Source organism: Hemitrygon akajei, chromosome 19 (assembly GCF_048418815.1).
Source record: "Hemitrygon akajei chromosome 19, sHemAka1.3, whole genome shotgun sequence".
NCBI lineage: Eukaryota > Metazoa > Chordata > Chondrichthyes > Myliobatiformes > Dasyatidae > Hemitrygon > Hemitrygon akajei.
The window spans coordinates 22506090-22527368 of NC_133142.1; the positions used below are offsets into that span (position 1 = coordinate 22506090).

Here is a 21279-nt window from a genome sequence, read left to right on the forward strand (position 1 = left end):
TTTAACAGCCTAATGTGCTGGTAGCCACATTACACACTACCCAGACTTGGGCATTCTTTCATAGATCAAACTCAGAATTTACCAATAGTCACTGGAATTTTAGCCACACTGCCAGAATCCTAAAAAAGCAAAATCCTCCTCCAGCTGGTGTCAGACCCAAAAGTGGAACCACCAGTGCTCGCATTTGTACCACAGTGAGTGTGGTAAAAACACAGATTTGCCGTTGTCTGTTTAGAGGCCTTACTGGCTGGGTTTATTGAGACAGGGAAAAAGAGGAGAAGTTATGTACCTCTGTTTGGCTGAGTATAGGCTATTTGCCATTTTAGCAAGCTCCCTAGTCTTTCATGGGTGCATTAGTGAGGGCTATACAAACTTGATCTGGTATTTGTTGCACTAAGAGATATTTAAAATTAAACCAAGGATGATTTCCCAGGAGAGACAACATGTGGTCCATTAGCACTGACGGCTTAGCATTGCTGAGGCCATGCAAGGAGAGCAATTGGCGCACACAGACATCGTTAGGCCAAAGGTCTGTAAAGGGTAAATTTTCAATGATTATGGAATTCAGGTGGATGTTCAAGTAGACACACCACACACACCACTCTCACAGCTGCTACCACATAGAAATATTTGCTGTTGTCAGTGGAGATTTCTCGCAGTGGAAGTAGGGCCTCGGCTCATACAAACCAAGCAATGGTACTTTGCTCCCAAAGCTCTGGCAGTTTCAAGGCCATTGCATTGGCTGACATATCCAATAACTGGCATTTTCCTAGAGCATTGAGTCACCAATATAGGTTTTCACAAATACAATAACACAAGGCATTTTATATTTAAGGAAAACCATAACAACTCATTTATTGTACTCCAAAACCTGAACACAAAGGTGGTAACTGAACTTCACGGAAGTTATCACCACCAGCCTCTTAGAGTGAATTTCGACTCAATGTCAGTGGTTGTGAATTACGTATGTTTCCACCAATTACATTGCCCTACAAAACCTCTGCCCAATTATCATCAACATATCACCTGCAGCACAATGGGTCCGAACACATTTTACCATCATTGTACAAATATTAGGAATGCCTCTCATTTCACCTTTGAAATCTGATAATCTGGAGTCTTCCTTCTCCCTGCATATATGCAGAAGCTAAAAATCAAGACTCCAGATAAGGACAACGAAGAGGTAGCCACAGGAGTGGCTACGGAATTGCTTTGAGTAGGTGCAATGAACTATGTTCAAGGACCCATCAGGGATTCTGAAAAATTACATGGCTGCTCTCATGGACTTTATAAACAGTCGAGTACAGCAGCCCCCACAAAATCATTGTCTTCCTCAAACAATGGATGAATCAAGAGATCAGCAGTATGGGCCAGACGTGGTATTCAGGCTGGCAACTAAGTAAAATACAAGAGGCCTAGGTATGACCTCCAGAAAGCCATCTCACATGCAAAGTGGCAATCCCGGACCAAACATGAATCTCTGAAAATGTGGAAGAACTTGAATGCTATCACCTCCTACAAATAGTAACTGTTCACTGCATTAAAAGCATTTATATACTTCTGCCTTCAGATTAGGTAGAATATTTTTTTATTTTAAATGGCAATCCTTTATAAGCAGTAATCCCAAAATGAAACATCTATATATTTATCCTTGAGCTCCTTTACATTTATTTTTGTTCTCATCATTCTCTCACTAACCCTCACCTGCCTCAACTCCATTTTTATGATTTCCTGTTCACATTGTCTTTGCCTGATTACCTTGCCACCTCTCTCCCTCTCCCCCCCCCCCAAAGAGAAATACCTACTACTAAAGGCATTACACCAGTGTCTTCAACAGAACCTACTTGAACTCATGGCTGTAATCATGAAGAAAACATCATGGTACTTTGACCCTTGTTTGCCATGATCACCTTCATACAACTTTAACACCCAATGATAGCTTAAAGGTGTTGTGTTTATAATATTAATTTAAAAAAGCAAAAGCTGAAGTGAAACTACCTCAATTAAAAATACTATTGTTAGTGTCTAGTAATTCCTAAATTCTTGGTAATGGCAAGATAAAACACTAATGCAGGAAGTGCCAAATTATGGTCATCAGTATTACAATATCAAATATGTATTTAAGACATCTTGGGAAAGGACTATAATGTAGAAAGCTTCAGGTAGCCACAGTAGTTCAACTGGAAATTATACTTTAAGAAAACCTGTAATAACTTAGAAAAATAGACCTGTCATGTCCCTGCATTATGATATCTAATATAAGTAAATTAATGTCTGTACACAACTTATCTGATTGAAATAAACAAATTCCCAGTATAATGCAGTTTCTGGATTTCTATCACCCATAATGGCATCCTTATTTGAAATGAACTCATCACTGGGGGACTATTTTCTGGATTTGCTTTAGTTCATTACGAGATGCCCTGATTACCTGATGTCCAACTAACTAGAATCCACTGGATACAACTTTCACAGGAAAACATTTGACACTTATTTAGAAGCCTATTTTTAAACTTTTAATATACAGTAAAAACAATTTTACTATTTACAGGTATAAACACAGGTGCACAAACAAGTTAATCTGTATGCAAGTGTTTTATTTAATGCTAGATTGAACAAGTGGTAAAATAGACTTTATACATTGAGGTAAATGAATGTCGAGTTAACAACCAGTGCACTGATGCAAGGACATTAAATAAAACACTTATAGCCAGAGAGAAAACCACATAAAAATTTTTTTAAAAACAATGGTTTGAAATATTTGTACAAAATAAATTAAGTGTATCAAAAGATTAGCTACAAGTCAAAAGTATTTGTCATTTTTCTGTAAAATTAAAAATATCCTTTCATCAAATAGCTCAATCTACACTTTTTACATACAGAACAGACCAACACCATAAAATGGATAACATAGCCAATAACCATTATACTTAGTTTATTCACAAACTGATTAAACATCAGTGTAACATGCTATAAAGTTTAAGAAGTGCTTACAGTACAGTTTGAATTAGGATATTTGTTCAGTTTCTTTTTTTTAAAAAAAAAGTATAAAGTGGCCATAAGTTACAACTGAGCAGCTGTGAGGAATATCCAGCTCTTTACAATTCTGACTGCAGGACCATAATTCTTAAAAATACCATACACCAGAAAATGATTGACTTTGTTTACAAAAATAAATGCAGACATGTGGTTCCAAGACAAAAAAAAACACTTGATTTTGTGGAAATTTAGTCTTAAATGGTCATTTTTAAGCACCGAGCTTTGAGGAAGAATCATGGTTACTGTAAAAGAAAATATATCGAACTCAACAGCTTAATATTCAAACCAAGTCACTAATTCATATGCCTGTCTGTTTAGTTGTCCTTTGGAATAAAATCCTATCAGGATCAAGCAAAGGATTAGGAACAAATACAGTGGTGACATTACTGGATGCATTCAAACTGAATAATGGAAAACTCCACCAAAAATGCTAAATTCAGTGATACTGCTCATGTTTCTTTCGCCATCACTGCTGGTAAGACAGGCTTGGTACACTGAATGCCAGGAATTTTCCCAGCTGTTATTACAAGCCAAATTTTGATCATATCCAGGTAAAAAATAACTGTCTTTGTAATTCTGATTCAGAGATGAAATTTATAATGGCTTAATTCCACTTGCTAGAAAACTGAGTAATTCCTGTAGTTCCATTCTATTTGTGAATGTAAGAAGGAATTACTGGTGTATGCAAATCCTGTTCTTCCTCCTGAATCTTTGCCATTTGCAAAGAGGTTGTAGAAATACAGGTTTCAATCAGTTTTGAAGTTGCATCCTCTGATGCTTGCCGTATGGACTCAAATGAGTGACTCCATTTTCCTTTAATCTTTTCTACTTCATTTTGTGAAGAATAAGCAACATTCAGAGCCTCAGATTTGTCAATACAGATTCCTGTCTGTGGTAAACTATCTTCAGAATCTAATGACATATCCTCTTCTTCATTGCTTCTTTCATTTGCTCAGAAGTTTTCTGCATCAGCATTTTCCACTTTTGCCAACTCCATGGAGTTGGAAGAAAATGGACATGGCCATTAGAAGTTACTAACGAAAATATTTTTGTCAAATAATTGAGAATTAAATTTAAACTTGGTAATTTTTTCAATATCTTAAAAACCTGAACATTCCTTGACATTTTTTTATAAAATTTAAAAACTTAACTGAGCCAGTCACTAGAATTTATACTTCTTTTATGATAATGTACCATTTCCACAGTTCAATCTTACATTAGCACACATTCTAAGTACACCATAATATGATAACCAAACAACACTAGCTCTCCCCAGACTCGCACCCCCATGGTCTTTCATAGGTTTACCAGGGTTTACTTATTCTAAGCTGCCAAAGTAGAAGCCACAGATCATGAACTGGTATCAATCTTGAGACTGTTTCAGAATCATTTTCATTTATTAGCTCCATTGCCCAATCAGGCTCAACTCCAAGGCAATTTCCATTAGTAAGAAATGTACTATTTAAACAAAGTATTCCTGATTTACATTATGCTCTTAAAACAGCAAAAGATATTCCACTTTTTAAAATTTAAGCTTTACCAGCTTAATTCCCTTGGAATTCCTCAATCTTCCCAAAAAAATAATATACACTTTATACAAGAAATTTACAATATCCATGAATTAAAATAAATTATGCCATCTTTTTAAAAACTTCCCTGTGTTTTATACAGGATAAGTCTTGTTTTACCTATGGATGTTTTATCGATGATTAGAAATAAACATCAGTTTCTAAGTATGACAAACATAATACCTTTTTCTTATTAAAAAAAAACCATTCTCCAGACATTCAAAATACTATTCACAATATTCAGATTTTTCTCATTATTGCACTCAGGTGAAGACACAAATCTTATGTGCTTAATTCCAGAACCAACATAAATCTTTGAATGCATCATGTCTGTTTTTCTTTACTTTTCTTTCAACAAACAAGTCAATTATATACAGATAAGTTATGTTGATTGGAATACAGGTTCAAATACAAAACTTGTGGGTCTTCTTTCAACATTTACCTGCAGAATTAACTAAAAAATCAGCTAGCTTTTCAGTACATTTTACTTGCTTTGCAAGCTATCTTGAGTTCCTAATCTTAGTAGCTGTTTATCTTCCATACTTGAACTATGATAGCCAATAAGGCTATTGAAGTTTTTCACAAAGTCATCAATACAAGCCACGACCACTCCACACTCTAAGTAATTGGAAAGGGGCTCCATTAATTTTTCTGGGGGGCAGGAAAAAAAAAAATCAAAAGATCAAGAAATAATCTGGTTAAACAAGAAAAGCAGAATTGCAGTTAAAACATACTACTTACCAGTCAGAAAAACAACATGTCTGCGTTGTATGGTCTGAGCTTGTAGTTTGATTAAACAGTCTAAATCAATTGTGGTTCGTGATCTGGAGTCACAATCATGATAGGAGAGAACTTCTACTAAGTTAAGTTTCTGATATTTATTCAGAAGGGATAAAATATTGAAGGCTGCTGTATTGGTCCTATAAGAGCATGTAAACAAAAACAGTTCCATTATACATATGACAAAGTAAACAAAGCAGCATCTTTCTAATATTTCCATACAACACAAGAAGCATTTTTACTTAATGAATCTGTAGGCTCCCAAAGCAATTACTTCAGTTTCATCTCCCACATATTTCCATGTAACCTACTGGTTTCACATGTGTCCATCATCACTTATTCTGAAGGTAATTTGCTTCCATCTACCAACAAGTTTTTGGTAAATGGGAAGTAACAGATACCCAGGATTAAACCCACGCGTTCACACTCAGAATGTGCAAAATCCATAGAGACGTCACCAAACTCAAGTCACTGTAGCTATGAGGCAGAAATTGCTGCACCATCGTGTTGTCCCAAACAAGGTGCAATTGATTCACATTGAGGATTGTACATCACTTAACATTTATGTTGACAGCAAGCCCAGAAAATAATTAGTACTGAAGTGTTCACTGATTTGCTGGGGCAATACAAAACAAAAAACTACCGTAGATTCCGGATTTTAAGCCGCTACTTTTTTCCCACATTTTGAACAGCTTTGAACTCTGCGGCCTTTAATACAGAGCGGCTAATACATGGTTTTTTTTCATGCCGCCAAAAACATTTTGCCTCGTAACAGTAGACCAATAAAATTGATGAGTAGTTCACAGAGGTCCAATGAAATTGTACGATAAATCAAGCGCACTTTCACAATTAAATTATTGTAAATCAGTCATTTGTACTCACCCTCATCAACATGGAAAACACTCGAAGAAAAGCATTGTGCTGCCTTTATGGCAGTTACTTAGTTTATAATATTTTCGCTTAGTAATTCATTTGTTAGTTAAAGTTAGAAGTGTTTTAACTATATTTGTTTTCTGTACTACATCCCGGGATGCTATGACGTCACACCCGGTTTCGCCGCGTCTTGTGGGAAAAATACCGGTTTGCGATAAACGGGAAGGTGGGGGCATTACGCGAGCACATCAGACCCGAGCACATTAGCCGAGCTCATTAGACCCGATTAGACCCGATCGCGTTACGCGAGCTCATTAGACCCGAGCACATCAGACCCGAGCACATTAGCCGAGCTCATTAGACCCGATTAGACCCGATCGCGTTACGCGAGCTCATCAGACCCGAGCACATTAGCCGAGCTCATTAGACCCGATTAGACCCGATCGCGTTACGCAAGCTCATTAGACCCGAGCACATCAGACCCGAGCACATTAGACCCGAGCGAAAACGCTGCTTTTAAGTTAAAGGCGATCAATAACTTTTCCTGGTAGGCTGCAGTATATATATTTTTACCAGTCGCTAGGAGATACTGGAATGTTGTTCGTGCTGTTCAGTAAAAAAAGTATATGCAACGTAATTTGTGTTACCGATACGTATGTATATTTAAAAGTAGCCGTATTACAGGCACGGTTCGAAAAAAAGCATTTGCAATATATATTTGTTTGTTACCATATGGATTTAATTAAAAGTTAAAAAATCCTCACGTGTAATATCTTTCTGTGTAAATATCTCATATTACAACGTGGGACACCTGCGGCCGAAAATCCGGTGCGGCCTGTACAAGTAAAAAATTGATTTTATTTCTAAAATTAGAGCCAGCGGCTTTTAATCAGGTGCGCTCTGTAGTCCAGAATCTACGGTACTTTAAAATTCCTGATATTTCAATTTTACCTTTTCTAATAATTCTGTGATACCTCACATTAGATAGCCCAAACATGTTTATGTGCATGAAAGCAAAATACAGCAGACAATAAAAAATCTAAAATAAAAATCTAATGTTACAAATACTCCAGGTAATGTGGAAAGGGAACTGGAACCAATGGGCTAGATTCTGCAAATCCAGGCCTATGTTTTACAGTGCTAAAAGCACTAAATTCTTCTAGAAGCAGAGCTCTCAACCTAGTGATATCACAACCACCATCCTTAAGTAGACCACCCATAAAATGATGATTAACAGTTCAGGATAGCCAAAAAACATTTTCACTATTTACAAAAATTTATGATCACAGACATTCTGAAGCAGGTGGCAAATTTTAAAAAATTAATATTAAAAGAAATAACATTTGGTTCATTCATAAAAAAATGACTTGTGAATACACCCTAGAGCATATATGTCAAACTCAAGGCCCACGGTGGAATTATCTTTGGCCCTCGAGATAATATCTAATTACTATTAAAGCTGGCCCCAGTAATCGAAGCGCCTATGGCGTATGATATGGCTAATGCTGAGTTTATTCAGGTACCAGGTTTTCAGGGTTTTTAGTGTTTATTCAGCAGTCTTGCTCGGCAGTCTTCTTCATAAGAAACGGAATTTGTAAAGTGAAACACTTTGTAGTTATAGCAGAGACTGAGACACATGAGAGCAGGCTGAAAAAACGGAGGCAACGAAAGCTGCATTCGCACGCGTCCGACTGATCCGGCCCGCATGAAGCTGCATTTTGCTCAATCCGGCCCGTGACCTAAAATGAGTTTGACACCCCTGCCCTAGACGGTGGCAGTTGCTGTAGGTTACCTTTTGCGATTGCAAGTTCAGTGTACCACTGGAATTGGTGCTGGCACCTTAGCTATTTGTTGTGCCTGTTAATAATCCGGATGTGAGTGTATGATTAGCAAAAATTTGGTGTTGTAGACAAAGAGGGAAGTTCCATAAGGTTCACATAGCCGGGAGAGGTAGTAGGGTAAGCTCCCAGTGCTTATTAAATGCTCCCAATGACATGCATCTCAAGCAGTCACTGACCTCTCAATTACTGTCCTTTACGTGTAGCTTAACTACTAAGCCTGGAGGAACAGTTTCTACTAACAGGAGTGAGACAAAGGCAGATTACTGGTGCCTTAAAACCATTTGCTTCGGGCAGATGGGGCTCGTCAGCTGCGGTTGGTAGCTCATCCAGAAGGAAAACTCACTGCCTTGCAGCTACACCCACCCATGGGAAAGGCTTCTGAAGCAAACCCTGAGGAAATCTCCAGAGCTTGAATTCCCAAGACCATCCTACATTGAGTTCAACACTGACTGGCAATTCCTGCAGTACTGCTGATGCCAAACTGTGTTATTAGGCGCGTATTGATCTGTACCTGTGTGTTAAAGTCCGGACTCTGCCAGTAAAGAACCTTGAAATTTACTTCCCGTCTCCAGCGTTTTTATTAATACCGTAGATTCCGGACTACAGAGCGCACCTGATTAAAAGCCGCTGGCTCTAATTTTAGAAATAAAATCAATTTTTTAATTGTACAGGCCGCACCGGATTTTAGGCCGCACCGAATTTCCGGCGGACCGGATTTTCGGCGCACTGGATTTCCGGCGCACCGGATTTTCGGCCGCTTGTAATATGAGATATTTACACAGAAAGATATTACACGTGTTGGGCTTCAAATTCTGCCCTGTGTTCGTTTTGGAAGAGAGACAACCAACACCGGATTACAGTGCAGCGTGGCTTTATTGCAGAACGCGTTTTGCCTTCCCCTTACATTCTGCTCTTATTTATACTCCTTTTTCCCCCAAACCAAACCCTCGCTACACATATTTGGTAAGGCTAAACTTTGTTATACCTACCGGTATTTGGTAACATCGGACACTTGTGTCCTTATTGGCCCGATACCATTCACACACGAGTTTTACTGTTTTTTTGTTTACTGAATCGCTAGCAGTTTCGGTGCAGCGGAATCCTCAGTTTCGCTCCCTCCCTCCCTTGTACTGCTGTCTAATATCACGTGAGCCATTCCTGACCTGAAGCGGCAGTCCCAAATTAAATCCTAACACACGTGAGGATTTTTTAAACTTTTAATTAAATCCGTATGGTAACATAAACAAATACATATTGCAAATGCTTTTTTTCGAACCGTGCCTGTAACACGGCTACTTTTAAAATACATACCTATCGGTAACACACAAATTACGTTGGGTATACTTTTTTACTGAACAGTGCATGAACAACATTCCAGCATCTCCTAACGACTGGTTAAAAAATATATATATTCTGCAGCCTACCAGGAAAAGTTATTGATCGCCTTCTTCATCTTCCTCCTGCGCACTAAAACCATCAAAGTCCTCTTCTTCAGTGTCCGAATTGAACAACCTCAGGATCTCATCACTCACTTCAATCTCTTCGTTGTCGCTCTCACTTGAGCGCACGCGATCCTCTTCATCACGCAGCAGTCCAGCCTTTCGAAACCCGTTGGTGATGGTGGATGTTGTGACATGGCTCCAAGCATTTAGGATCCACTGGCAGACTTGAGTTAAAGATGCTCTTCGCATGTGGCCTGTTTTGGTAAAGGATTTCTCGCCGCTCGTCATCCAAGTCTCCCACTCAATGCGTAGTGCCACTTTAAATGCCCGGTTCACGCTGATGTCCAGTGGCTGCAAATACTTCGTGGTGCCCCAGGAATCACAGCTGGAATTGAGTTTGTACTCTTGATGGCAGCTTTCACTGAATCTGTTATATGAGCCCTCATGCTGTCCATAACGAGCAACGCTTTTTTTATGTGAAAAAATCCCCCCGGTCGCTTGGCGTAGCACTCTCTGAGCCAATCCTTCATTAGACTCTCCATCATCCAACCTTTCTTATTGACTTTCACCATGATTTCTTTTGGGAATTTTTCCTTTGGCATTGTCAGCCGCTTAAAAATCACCATCGGTGGAAGCTTTAGTCCGGATGCTGTGCAGCTCAGAACACAAGTAAAATGCGTTCTCTCATGGCCACTTGTTTTCAGTATGATGGACGAGTCACCTTTTTTATTAACAGTCCGAGTGAGAGGCAGGTCAAACGAAAAAGGTACTTCATCCATATTTATGATTTCATCTGGCCCGAAGGAATTCTCCGCTATCTTTGTTTGAGTGAATGTGCGGAAGTTAGCAAGTTTTTCCTCATGGTCGGGAGGGAGCTGCTGACAGAGAGTCGTGCGTACCCTGATGGACAGGCCTTTTCGTCTCATAAATCTAAAACACCACGATGGCCCACCTCTAAAATCTTCGATTTTCATTTTGGTGGCGATTGCTTTAGCCTTCAGTCTGATCTGCACGGTGGAAACACCGCGGCCGCCTGCTCTCTGTGTGTTAACCCAGTCTTCAAGAAAGTTTTCAAGTTCGGGCCATCTGCTGTGATTACCTCTGAAAGCTTTTGTCGTCTTTTTGCATTGATTCAGTTCTTCGCGCTGGCGTCTCCACCGTCTCACCATCGATTCATGTATGCCAAGATTATGCGCAGCAGCTCGATTTCCTTGTTCAACCGCCAGATTGATTGCCTTTAACTTAAAAGCTGCATCATATGCTTTTCTTCGAGTGTTTTCCATGTTGATGAGGGTGAGTACAAATGGCTGATTTACAATAATTTGTGAAGTGCGCTTGATTTATCGTACAATTTCATTGGACCTCTGTGAACTACTCATCAATTTTATTGGTCTACTGTTACGAGGCAAAATGTTTTGGCGGCATGGGAAAAAACCTTCTATTAGCCGCACCTTATTATAAGCCGCTATGTTCAATGCTGTTCAAAGCATGGGAAAAAAGTAGCGGCTTATAATCCGACATCTACGGTAGTATTGTTGTGTAACCAGGCTACATACACAACAAATTAGCGACGAATTAAATGAATCTACATCGTATCGAAACGACGTGTTTTAATTGATAACGACACTCGGAAGAAGAGCACAAGGAACGAGCCAAGGAGCGGGAGAAGGAGGCAGAGCGAGGCCACGAGTCTGATAGGAACATCAGGAGACCAAGAGACACAGTCGGAGCTGCAGCACGTGCAGGGAGACCACAGCCAGCACTGACCTCCAGGGACTGAGGGTCTGCCTGCCCCAGAAGGGAGATAAAAAAGGAGCGGCAAACACATCTAAACAGAGTGCGCTCGTGGCGCTAGCAGAAAGGACATGCGAGTCAAAAAGAAAACGAGGGGAAAAGGGAGCTAAATTAACATAACAAAGATGGCGATGATTGGAACCATTACAGCATTTCATAGTGGCATTAAAGACTGGGCAACTTACATTGAGAGAGTGGAGTTATATTGTGAGGCTAACAGTGTTTATGATTAAAAGAAAGCCAGCGTCTTATTCAGTATTCTGGGAGCAAAAACATATGGGCTGCTACGGAGCTTGTTAACCCCTGAAAAGCCAGCTGACAAAATGTTCAAGCAAATAGTAGACACTCTCCAAAAGCATTTAAGCCCCAAACCACTGGTCATTGCTGAAAGATTTAAATTTCACAAACAGAATCAGAGCAAAAATGAAAGCATTTCTGAACATAGTACTGAATTGCGCAAATTATCAGAACATTGTCAATTTGGAGCTGGTCTATCAGACGCACTGAGGGGGACAGGTTAGTGTGCGGCATGCACTGTGAAACCACACAGAAGAAACTCCTGGGTGAAAAAGACCTTACAGAAGGCACTGAACATTGCAATATCAATGGAAACAGCAGCATGGGGTGCTTCGGAGATACAACAAAAATCTCTGGAATATGCTATGAATAAAACGTCACTGAACAGAAATGAAGGAAAGAAATGTTAACATTGTAGGAACATGTCACATGACCCTGATGACTGTTGGCTTAAAGACAAAGAATGCAGAAACTGTGGCAAACAGGGCCACAATGGCAGAGTATGCAAAGCTAGTAAACAGCAGAAAAAGGACAAAATACGAAGAAACAAGAAACCCCAGAAAGGAAAACAACAATGTGCACAAAATGAAAGAAAGCAGTTCTGATGAAAACAACTCAAAAGTGAATTGTCTTGTCTGCAACTTCACAGCGTGAAGGAGACAGATGATCGAAGAGTAATAAGGATCACTCCACAAGTGGCAGACGTGAGACTGAAAATGGAGTTGGACACAGGCTCAGCTTTAACAGTGATCTCTGTACACGATTACTAACTACTATTTTCTCACATACCTCTGAAACAAACTAAACTACTGCTAAAGACTTACACAGGACTGCATCCCAAAGGTAAAATTAAAGTGACGGTGACATACGGAGACGAAACACAGCAGCTGAACCTCTATGTACTGAAAACTGGAGGACCACCATTGCTGGGATGTGAATGGCTCAGGAAAATTCAGTTGGATTGGCACACCATCAAGGCACTAGATGTGTCAACAAAGGAGGGCAGATCGGTGGGGAAGGTGTCTGCAGCTCTCCTCTCACCCATTGTCGACTATTACAACAATGAGGAGGAGCTAGACAGCCTCGACGATGAGGACAAACTCAGTATGCGTGGCCGCGACTCGGTTGAAGATACAAGAGGGTGCAAGGGAGACAGAGATTGCCAGTAAGCAGGATGATGAAGACTACCTGTAAGTAAAAGAGCAGATGTACCAGGAGAAATTGACATCTCTCAAAAGACAGCTACAGCAGTTACAGGAAGGCATTTTGCAGGAGTATCAGAACAGGATGAAAAAACTAGATCAACAATCCAAGGAAGGAATACGAAATGCAGAACTTTTTCTGCAACTGGAGACAGAAGAAATGGAAAAGAATTAAATTAAAGAGAAGAAAGCAGCGGTGAAGGAATTTGAAAATAAAAAGATTGAGTTAGAAGAAAAGAAAAAGATGACTGGGAATGAGAGGCTAACAATGGAACTCACAGAAAATTCTATGGAGGTAAAGCCAATAATGACTAGGAAACCAAGGTCGAGACTTAATGACCCTGATCCAATTACAGACGAAAGATGAAAACCTGCACCTACGCAGTTAAATTATTTGTTAACAGATAATGGAAAATCTGTGAACTCTCAATACGCTTAAATCTCCGGGAAGACCAGCATCTCCATCTTCTCCTGAGCATCTTCCCAACACCCCTGCTGAATCACCAGCACAAAGATATGAAGCACCAATAGAAGATGGGAAGTTATATCATGGAAAGAGATGGTATCATAAAGGTCAAGCTATCTATTTGGAATCTAAGGAGAATACGAAGATTGGCTGTGTAATTAGCTAAATTGGATCAAATGAGATATGGGTAAGGAAGACAAGTGATAGCCTAAAGATGCATATATATCTAGGACAGCTGCACAGAGGAGTCTTCATTATACAGAGGCGTTCTGCTGCCTAGAACTCTTAGCAAGTTGGAGGCGCACATCGTCTTAATTCCCTATGCTCAGAGGTCAACTTTTCATGACTTCTGTATGGAAATCTGTATTGAAACAAACAAGTTATTGACACCTGTTACCTGGGAGGCAGAGAAGACCCCCCCCCCCCCCAGAGACTTGAGTTATAAATGGGTCTTAGACCAAAAGCAAAAAAGCTTGTTATAATTTGATATTATTATGTTACTTTGTTATAATTTGATATTATTAAGTTACTAAGTAAACAAATGGTAGACTTTTGTATGCTAAGGGTAAACTTATTTGTTTAGCATAATGCCCCAGTTAAAAAAAAGTTGACACACTATTAAAATAAAAAGGGGAGGAGTGTACCGTCGTCGTTGAATGTGCTATTAGGCACATATTGAGCGTGTGTTATTAGGCACGTATTGATCTGTACGTGTGTATTACAGTTCTGACTCTGCCAGAAAAAGAACCATGAAACTTGGCTCCCGTCTCCAGCGTTTTTATTAATAGCATTGTTGTGTAGCTAGGCCACATACACAGCAATATCTATCAAGCTTCAACCCAGCAAAGACGACAATTTCAAACTGCCTCCGAACATAGGGACAAAGTTGTGAAAGAATCACTTTAGAAACCTAAATTGCAGGAAACTTCCAACAGTGCACAACTGGTGTAAGAATATTAATTATTTTAACGGGAGTCAAATATCATTAACATTTCATGACATTTGAACAGATTATAGTTGTTATTAACCTTGTTATTAATTCCACTAACCTTGCCATTTCCTTTAACTTCTTGTGTATTTTACAGTGGACTTTCCAGATCCATTTGCTTTCAGTTGTGCTCAAACTGTTAAGGAAGTCCAGGAATATCTTGAGTTTTGCTGAAAGGAATATTTATTATTACTAAGTAATTAGCATTTAAATACAATAAAGATATTCGAGATTTAAAAAATAACTGATGTGAAAATATCTGCCCTAGCTTTCAATCTGGAACAACCCAGTGCTATGTTTCATATTTACAAATACACAAGATGAAAACCTGAAGCCTTTAACCTATCCCATCTTCAATTCTGAAATATGAGCAGCAAGAGAGTAGTGAATTAATTCCTTCATCTCCCCTCCAATAAAATAAAGCAGCAGGTATTTTTATCCCATCTGGGCAGGCAAAACAAATCCTGTGTTTAAAATTTCAAATGAAGTTTCAGAGTTGAGCAGGCAAAGCAGGAGTAGGAAACAGAACTCACTGATACATTTTAAAGCCTCCTGTCATCAATTTCACTTGGTTTTGTTCCAATGGCTCGCCAAAGGATACTTGCAAAAACAACTCAAGTAATTGTTGCTAGCAATTCACAGCCAAGCTGCAGTAGTCAACTTACCTACTGAAATACATTCAGGATTCAAGACAGTTTCATCCGACACCACAAAGCCACCAGACACAAACAGTTCATTATACGTGCGATTCTGTACATCATCCAAACTATCCACTCCAGCAAAACTGACACAGGATAACTTCTTTAATGAGGTCAATAATGGAACCTGTAATTAAATTAAACTTCTCAAAAACAAGTATTTCCATATAAATTTAAAAAGGTAAATTTAGAAAGTGTTAGTGTGGAAACTGTGTCTGAACCGAAACTCAGCTGCTTGGTTGTAATCATGGGTGTTCATGTATGGTTGCATGACAAACTTGAACTCTGAACTCCCTGCTGGAAGAAAATACAACTTGGTTTATTGGATAGGTTGGGCTTCAACTTTGGACCAATATTGGAAATATTTAACACCCAGTTATTAATGCTGCATTTCAATGCTCAACCCTTCACTCCCCAACAGAAAAAGAAGCATGTTCAAAACATATCTGACCACATAGCAATAAGCCCCTCTGGCTAGCAATTATCCTTTCACTAAGTGCAGGCAGTTAATTTATTTTTCTTTACAGTAGCCTGCATCAATATGCAGTGCAACATACATCCGTATCAGGTAAGTGACTCCTGTAATAAAATCTCAAAAGCAAAATACTGCTTTTCAAAATGCATTGCTTCGACTGCACAGTGACTGGAAACTTAAATTTTAAGTGTGTGTATATGACAAGTGTTTACATTTTATTCAATCATATGGGGAAATTTGTAAAAGTGCACTTCAGGGGACCTAAAAAATTGCAAAGGTCTATAAAGAATGGATGTATCTGCCCTCATAAACCCAACTGGACATGGCCCTTCCTTTACCTATCCTTTCCCTAACATCTCCCCTACTAAAACACTAACTTGTTTTTCTTTCCCACTTCAGACAAAAGTTCTCAGACCTGAGGCACCCCCACAGATTATGTCTGATCCATTTTCTGCTTTTATTGTGCATTTTCTTACCTTGTGTATGTGAGATGCAATGTCTTCATTCTGAATTATAATTAGCAATTTATCCACAGAACCAGCTTTTCTTTTTAAAAACTCCTCTGGATGACACTCCTTATTACCTAATCCGGTTAAATATCCCTACAGGATTCAGAAATTGGGAAAAAGTAATTCTCAATTCTACCAATAGCATAAAATACCATTAAAAATCATTGCAAAAAGCTCAACAGAGATCTTTTCTCTCCCCATTATTCTTCATTCCTTCTGGCTATTTCTGCATGGTTACTCAAGCCAATTAAAAAATGCATGTTATGTGTAATCACTCAATAACATCCAGTGATGTCATTAATGTCTTGAAATTCTCATACCTCCTTACCAATACCAGTTAATTGCAAAATTAAGCAGAATTATCCACACAAAAATTGAAAACGTCTAAATTTAATGTTATAAATTTCCCTTTATGCATAAAGCATCACAAGTATGAAATCTAATTAGTTGTTACTAAAAACAACAAAATTCTCCAAAGTAAAACTGAGATTGAGCATGGTTAATTCCCTGCCATACAATTCTGGGTGACTCTGATACAGGCCATTCCAGCCCAATTAATCCACACTACCCAATCACACCAATCTGAACAACTAACCTACTAATGCATACATCTTTGAAATGTGGGAGGAAACCGAAGCACCTAGAGGAAAACCACTCAGTCATAGGGAGAATACACAAACACCTTATAGAGTGCGACAGAATTGAACCTGGGTCACTAGCTCTGTAAGACATTTACCTTAATTGCCATGCTACCGTGCCACTCAAAATTTTATGGCTGAACTTCTGTCCAACTCGTAAACATAAATCTAAATCAAGCCTCCATAGCTAAAATTCAAAGAAACATATATACAGTCTGCCCAAATCACAAAACCCTCTTCTGATGAAACTTTTGTTTGCCTTTGTCCAAGTGCATGCATAATCTGAAGGCAGTGCTCTAGATGTGGTCAGGCCAGAAATAAATACAAATTCTTCCTGTAAAATACAGATAACCTGAAGTATTTAAGACCCAAATTTGGTGAACTTTGTGCTTTAGCGAAATAATATTGATATTACTTGAGTCACCATACCTTAATTTCTGCACACACATTAGTCTTCTCCACCTCATAAATGTAAAACTTCACCGTGTTCTTGTGAACATCCTTAATAATTTCAACCAAGCTGCAAAAGACTTCTGGGTTTAATCTTTGAATTAAGTTGGTCAGACATGGTTGTGCTTCAGGTGGTCCTCCAATTCCACTGGATTCCTGCAGCAGACATGCTGATCCCTGCTGGTCCCTGAAGCTCAGTGTTTGATCCAAAGTCAAACTTGAATCCTCTCTCACTGTAGTTGTGCAATTTGAATCAGTTACTGAGCTATAGGTAAAACTACTTAGTGCAGACTTTTGTTGTGATTGCACAATATTCTCAGCAAATGAGGCATCACTTTCTAGACCCCTTCCAAGATCTCTAGTGTTTTGACAAAGAATTGGTTCTACATAACCTGATTTGGAGCACTGGCTGGAATCTTCTTTCAAGCACCCAAAGCCTGTTAGCTGTGAGTCTGTGTATGGCTGTACAATTTCACTACAGCCTTCAATTTTTTTTTGTTTTCTTTGAGTTAGTTCTGGAGAAGCTGATGGATAAAGATGGAAATTTGTGTGCGACATATCAGGACATGAGTCAGAAATGATTGAGTTCATTCTTTTGCGTAATTGATTTATGTAATTTTGGACAGGGATATGTTGTGTTTGAATATTTGAATATTTAGAAAGCATTGAAGTCTTCTGTGCAGAAAAAATCAGTCTTTCGTTGTCAGGGCCATATTTAACTTTTTCCTTCTTAAGTATTTGCATCATTTTGTCTGAGAACTTGTTGTACTCCAATTTAATAGTATTTTCAATTCCTGAAGCTGAATCATCTGTTAGATCAAAAGGACGGCCATTGGTCCCGTAAACTGCAACAGGGTGATGGAAATCCTTTGAACATTCCTTTAAAACTGTCCCTGCTCCAGTTTCAGAATTTGAAGGCAACTGATAATGATTAATATTTGACTTCCGATTTATAACCCGTGGATCATCAGGGCATGAATCCTCTGGTGGTAAGTAGAACAGTTGTTCAATCCGCGATTTCATATCTACAAATGGAGACAACTATTATTGTACACGTTATGAACCTTACACAAAGTCATTTTAGTAATTTTTAAGATTTGGTGTTAATCATTATATTAAATCAGGACACCAATAGTACAAAGCATAAATTTTAAAATTAATATTTCAATTAATTGATGTTCCACTAAACATTGAAGACGTTTCAATGTTTTGACTGTAAAATTAACAGTTCCAACAGACAAGAACTACTTAACATCTGTTTTGCCGTGTTTTTAAAGGAACATGCCAATACACAAATGAATAAAACAGTTAAATAGTTCAAGTCAAAGTGTGTTAATTTTTCTTTAAACTATTTCAAACTAACTTCAAGCAACCTATTTTAGCATACAACTTAAAAATCTAATTTTAATTGCAAAGGAGGCAAGATAATTACTGTATTTACAGTCACAATGGTCTAAGCCTGAAGTCACTGCCTTCAGGAAAGGCTAAGTGGGATAGAATGAAAGTTATTATAAACACAATAAAGCTCATAAAACTGTATGCCATCATCTTTTTATTTAAAATATCTGCTTCCTTTGCACAACTGTAAGATTTTGAAGAGTTAAAGGCAATCACCAGATAGTTTTTTTTTCCTCAAATACAAATGTCTTACCTGTTATGGGAATAAGTTTCCAATTGATTTCACTATCAATGGTACAATCAGAGGTCACCTTCTTGCTGAATAGCTGGTCATGTGAGGCATTTGTACAAGGACTACATCCATCAGGACTGCTTATACTTCCTATGATCTGCTCCTTAACAGTTAAAAAAAAGCCACACGATAAATATAACCCCTCTTTTTTTTAAAAAAAACTGCCATTTCCATAATGATGCTCTTCTTGTGCAATGGAGTTAAATCTTTCTCTGTTAAGCTCAAATTTCAACCATTTTTCTTATTTTTTTATTATCTTATTTTCTTAGGTTTGAAGAAAAAATCCAGAATAAAGCAATAAATGTTTATTATCATGAAAGTACTCTAAATCAGTTTGGTCAGGTGAGCAAATGTTAACATAACCCGTGGATCATCAGGGCACCAGTCCCCTGGTGGTAAGTTGAACAGTTGTTCAATCCATGCAAAGTTGTTCCTCACTTCATACAAAACAGGAAGACATTCAGCCCATCCCATATTCCATCACATACAGCCCTTTGCACAAAATAGCTTCATAAATTAAAGGAAACATAAGTAGCTAAAAGTAGGAAAATCTATTACTGGACAACAGAAATTAAATAGCAACTTGGAAATCAGAAGTACAGACTGCCTCACAAGCTAGACCTGAATGAACAACTTCTGCAGAGTGCAGTTTTAAAAGATTACTCTACATCATTTATTAATAACACTCATTCAGTTACCATGTTATCAATAAAATTGCAAATGTAAGGAGAGACTTTTTGCAAGAATAATCACCAGTGATTGTAAAATTTAAAACAAATAATTAATGTTTATTCAAACAGTGTAAGGCAGGTAACTATAAGCCAGTTAGTTTAACATCTGTAATTGGGAAAATGCTTGAAGCTATCATTAAAGAAGAAACAACAAGGCATCTGGAAAGAAATGGATCCATCAGGCAGACGCAGCATGGATTCAACAAAGGTAACTCCTGTTTGACAAACTTACTAAAGTTCTTTGAGGATATAACAAGTGCAGTTGTTAGAGGGGAACAGATGGACATTATTTACTTGGATTTCCAGAAGGCGTTCGATAAGGTGCCACATAAAAGACTTATCCATAACGTAAGGATGCATAGAGTTGGGGGTGATGTATTAGCATGGATAGAGGATTGGTTAACTAACAGAAAGCACAGAGTTGGGATACATGGGTATTTCTCTGGTTGGCAATCAGTGGTGAGCAGTGTGCCACCAGGGTCAGTGCTGGGCCCACAACTATTCATGATATACATTAATGATCTGGAAGAGGGGACCAAGCATAGTGTACCCAAGTTTGCTGATGACACTAAATTGAATAGTAAAGCAAATTGTGCAGAGGATATGGAGAGTCTGCAGAGAGATATATAAATAGGTTAAGTGAGTGGTCAGATCAGCCATGATTTTATTGAACGGCGAAGCAGGCTTGACAGGCCGGATAGCATACTCCTGCTATTTCTTATGTTCTTAGAAGCAGTTTTGGACATCATTAGATTGGTGGTTGGAAGAATCTTCCACGTTTTACTTACATTTACAAATTTAAATAAAGTACTGCAAGCTATGTAGAAGTCCTGATTAGGGATTTCTTTTTAGGGAATGATGAAAGAGTTCCTTATTCTGTGCTTAGTGCTTACTGTGATGCTATTCCAGCTGTTCTGGAACGCCGTATTTAATTCTGGTGCCATTCTGTGAAAAGTCTCTGTACGTCTTCCTTGTAGAACCCATGGGTTTTCTTCGGGTCCTACGACTCCAACTACATAGTGGGTAGGCTAAGTGGTCATGGTAAATTGTCCCGTGATTAGGTTATAGTTAATCAAGTTTGTCAGGGGTTGTGAGGGCACAAGAGAGCAGGATGTGCTGATGGGAAACTACAAGAAAACTAGACATGATGTTACACATGGTTTGCAAGTTTAAAGAATGTGGCCCTCAAGCATGTAAGTGCACTTTTTTGCTAATGTTGAAATGATGGGATCAGATTGGTATCTGCAAGCAGAATTAAAATGTTTAAAGGAAAGTTAGTTTGTACTTGGCAATATAATTTAATTTCAAAATAGAATTTAGTACTTGCAAAGATAACTAAAGAACCCATATCTGATGAAAAACAGACTAACTTCAGAAAATGTGTACTAGTATATCAGTAAGCTTCTCTGCTAGTCGTTCTTAATACCGATATAATCCTTTTGGGTCAATTATGTGGTGGATAATTAGTCCTCTATTTTGTCTCAAGTTGATCAGCATCATCTTCACTTAAGAAATTTTAATGATCCACTCTTCTTAAGTAATCAGTGTCATTGTTATTTTTTTGCCTCTTTAAGCTTGTCATCTGCGCATGCAAACAAAAAAACTTAAGTACTGCATGCAGAACACAGCATGTGCAGCAAGTTAATGAATTAATATTTTTAATTCCAATGATCAACTTAGTTTTTGCCTCTGTTATATAGTTCAATCTCACTCTGCATGATGTCAAGTCATGCAACATGGAAGACCATGAATTATAATTATTCAAAGCAAAGCTGCTGGAGGATGTTAATTTGTACAC

The 21279-nt window shown here is 38.3% G+C and overlaps 1 protein-coding gene and 1 pseudogene across 1 annotated transcript in view; both read right to left on the reverse strand.

The window, feature by feature from the left end:
• Positions 1-2576: 2576 nt before the first annotated feature.
• LOC140741815 (uncharacterized) lies at positions 2577-4036 on the reverse strand (annotated as a pseudogene).
• The window catches only part of LOC140741814 (protein TASOR-like), a 62963-nt gene continuing 44260 nt past the window's right edge, over positions 2577-21279 (reverse strand). The window contains exons 16-22 of the mRNA XM_073072229.1: positions 18712-18853; positions 17040-18085; positions 15940-16065; positions 14956-15115; positions 14352-14460; positions 5349-5527; positions 2577-5258 (exon numbers count right to left, since the gene is read on the reverse strand). Of these exons, the coding sequence (XP_072928330.1) occupies positions 5092-5258; positions 5349-5527; positions 14352-14460; positions 14956-15115; positions 15940-16065; positions 17040-18085; positions 18712-18853 (1929 nt within the window). The 3' untranslated portion in view covers positions 2577-5091. The remainder of the gene's footprint in view (positions 5259-5348; positions 5528-14351; positions 14461-14955; positions 15116-15939; positions 16066-17039; positions 18086-18711; positions 18854-21279) is intronic.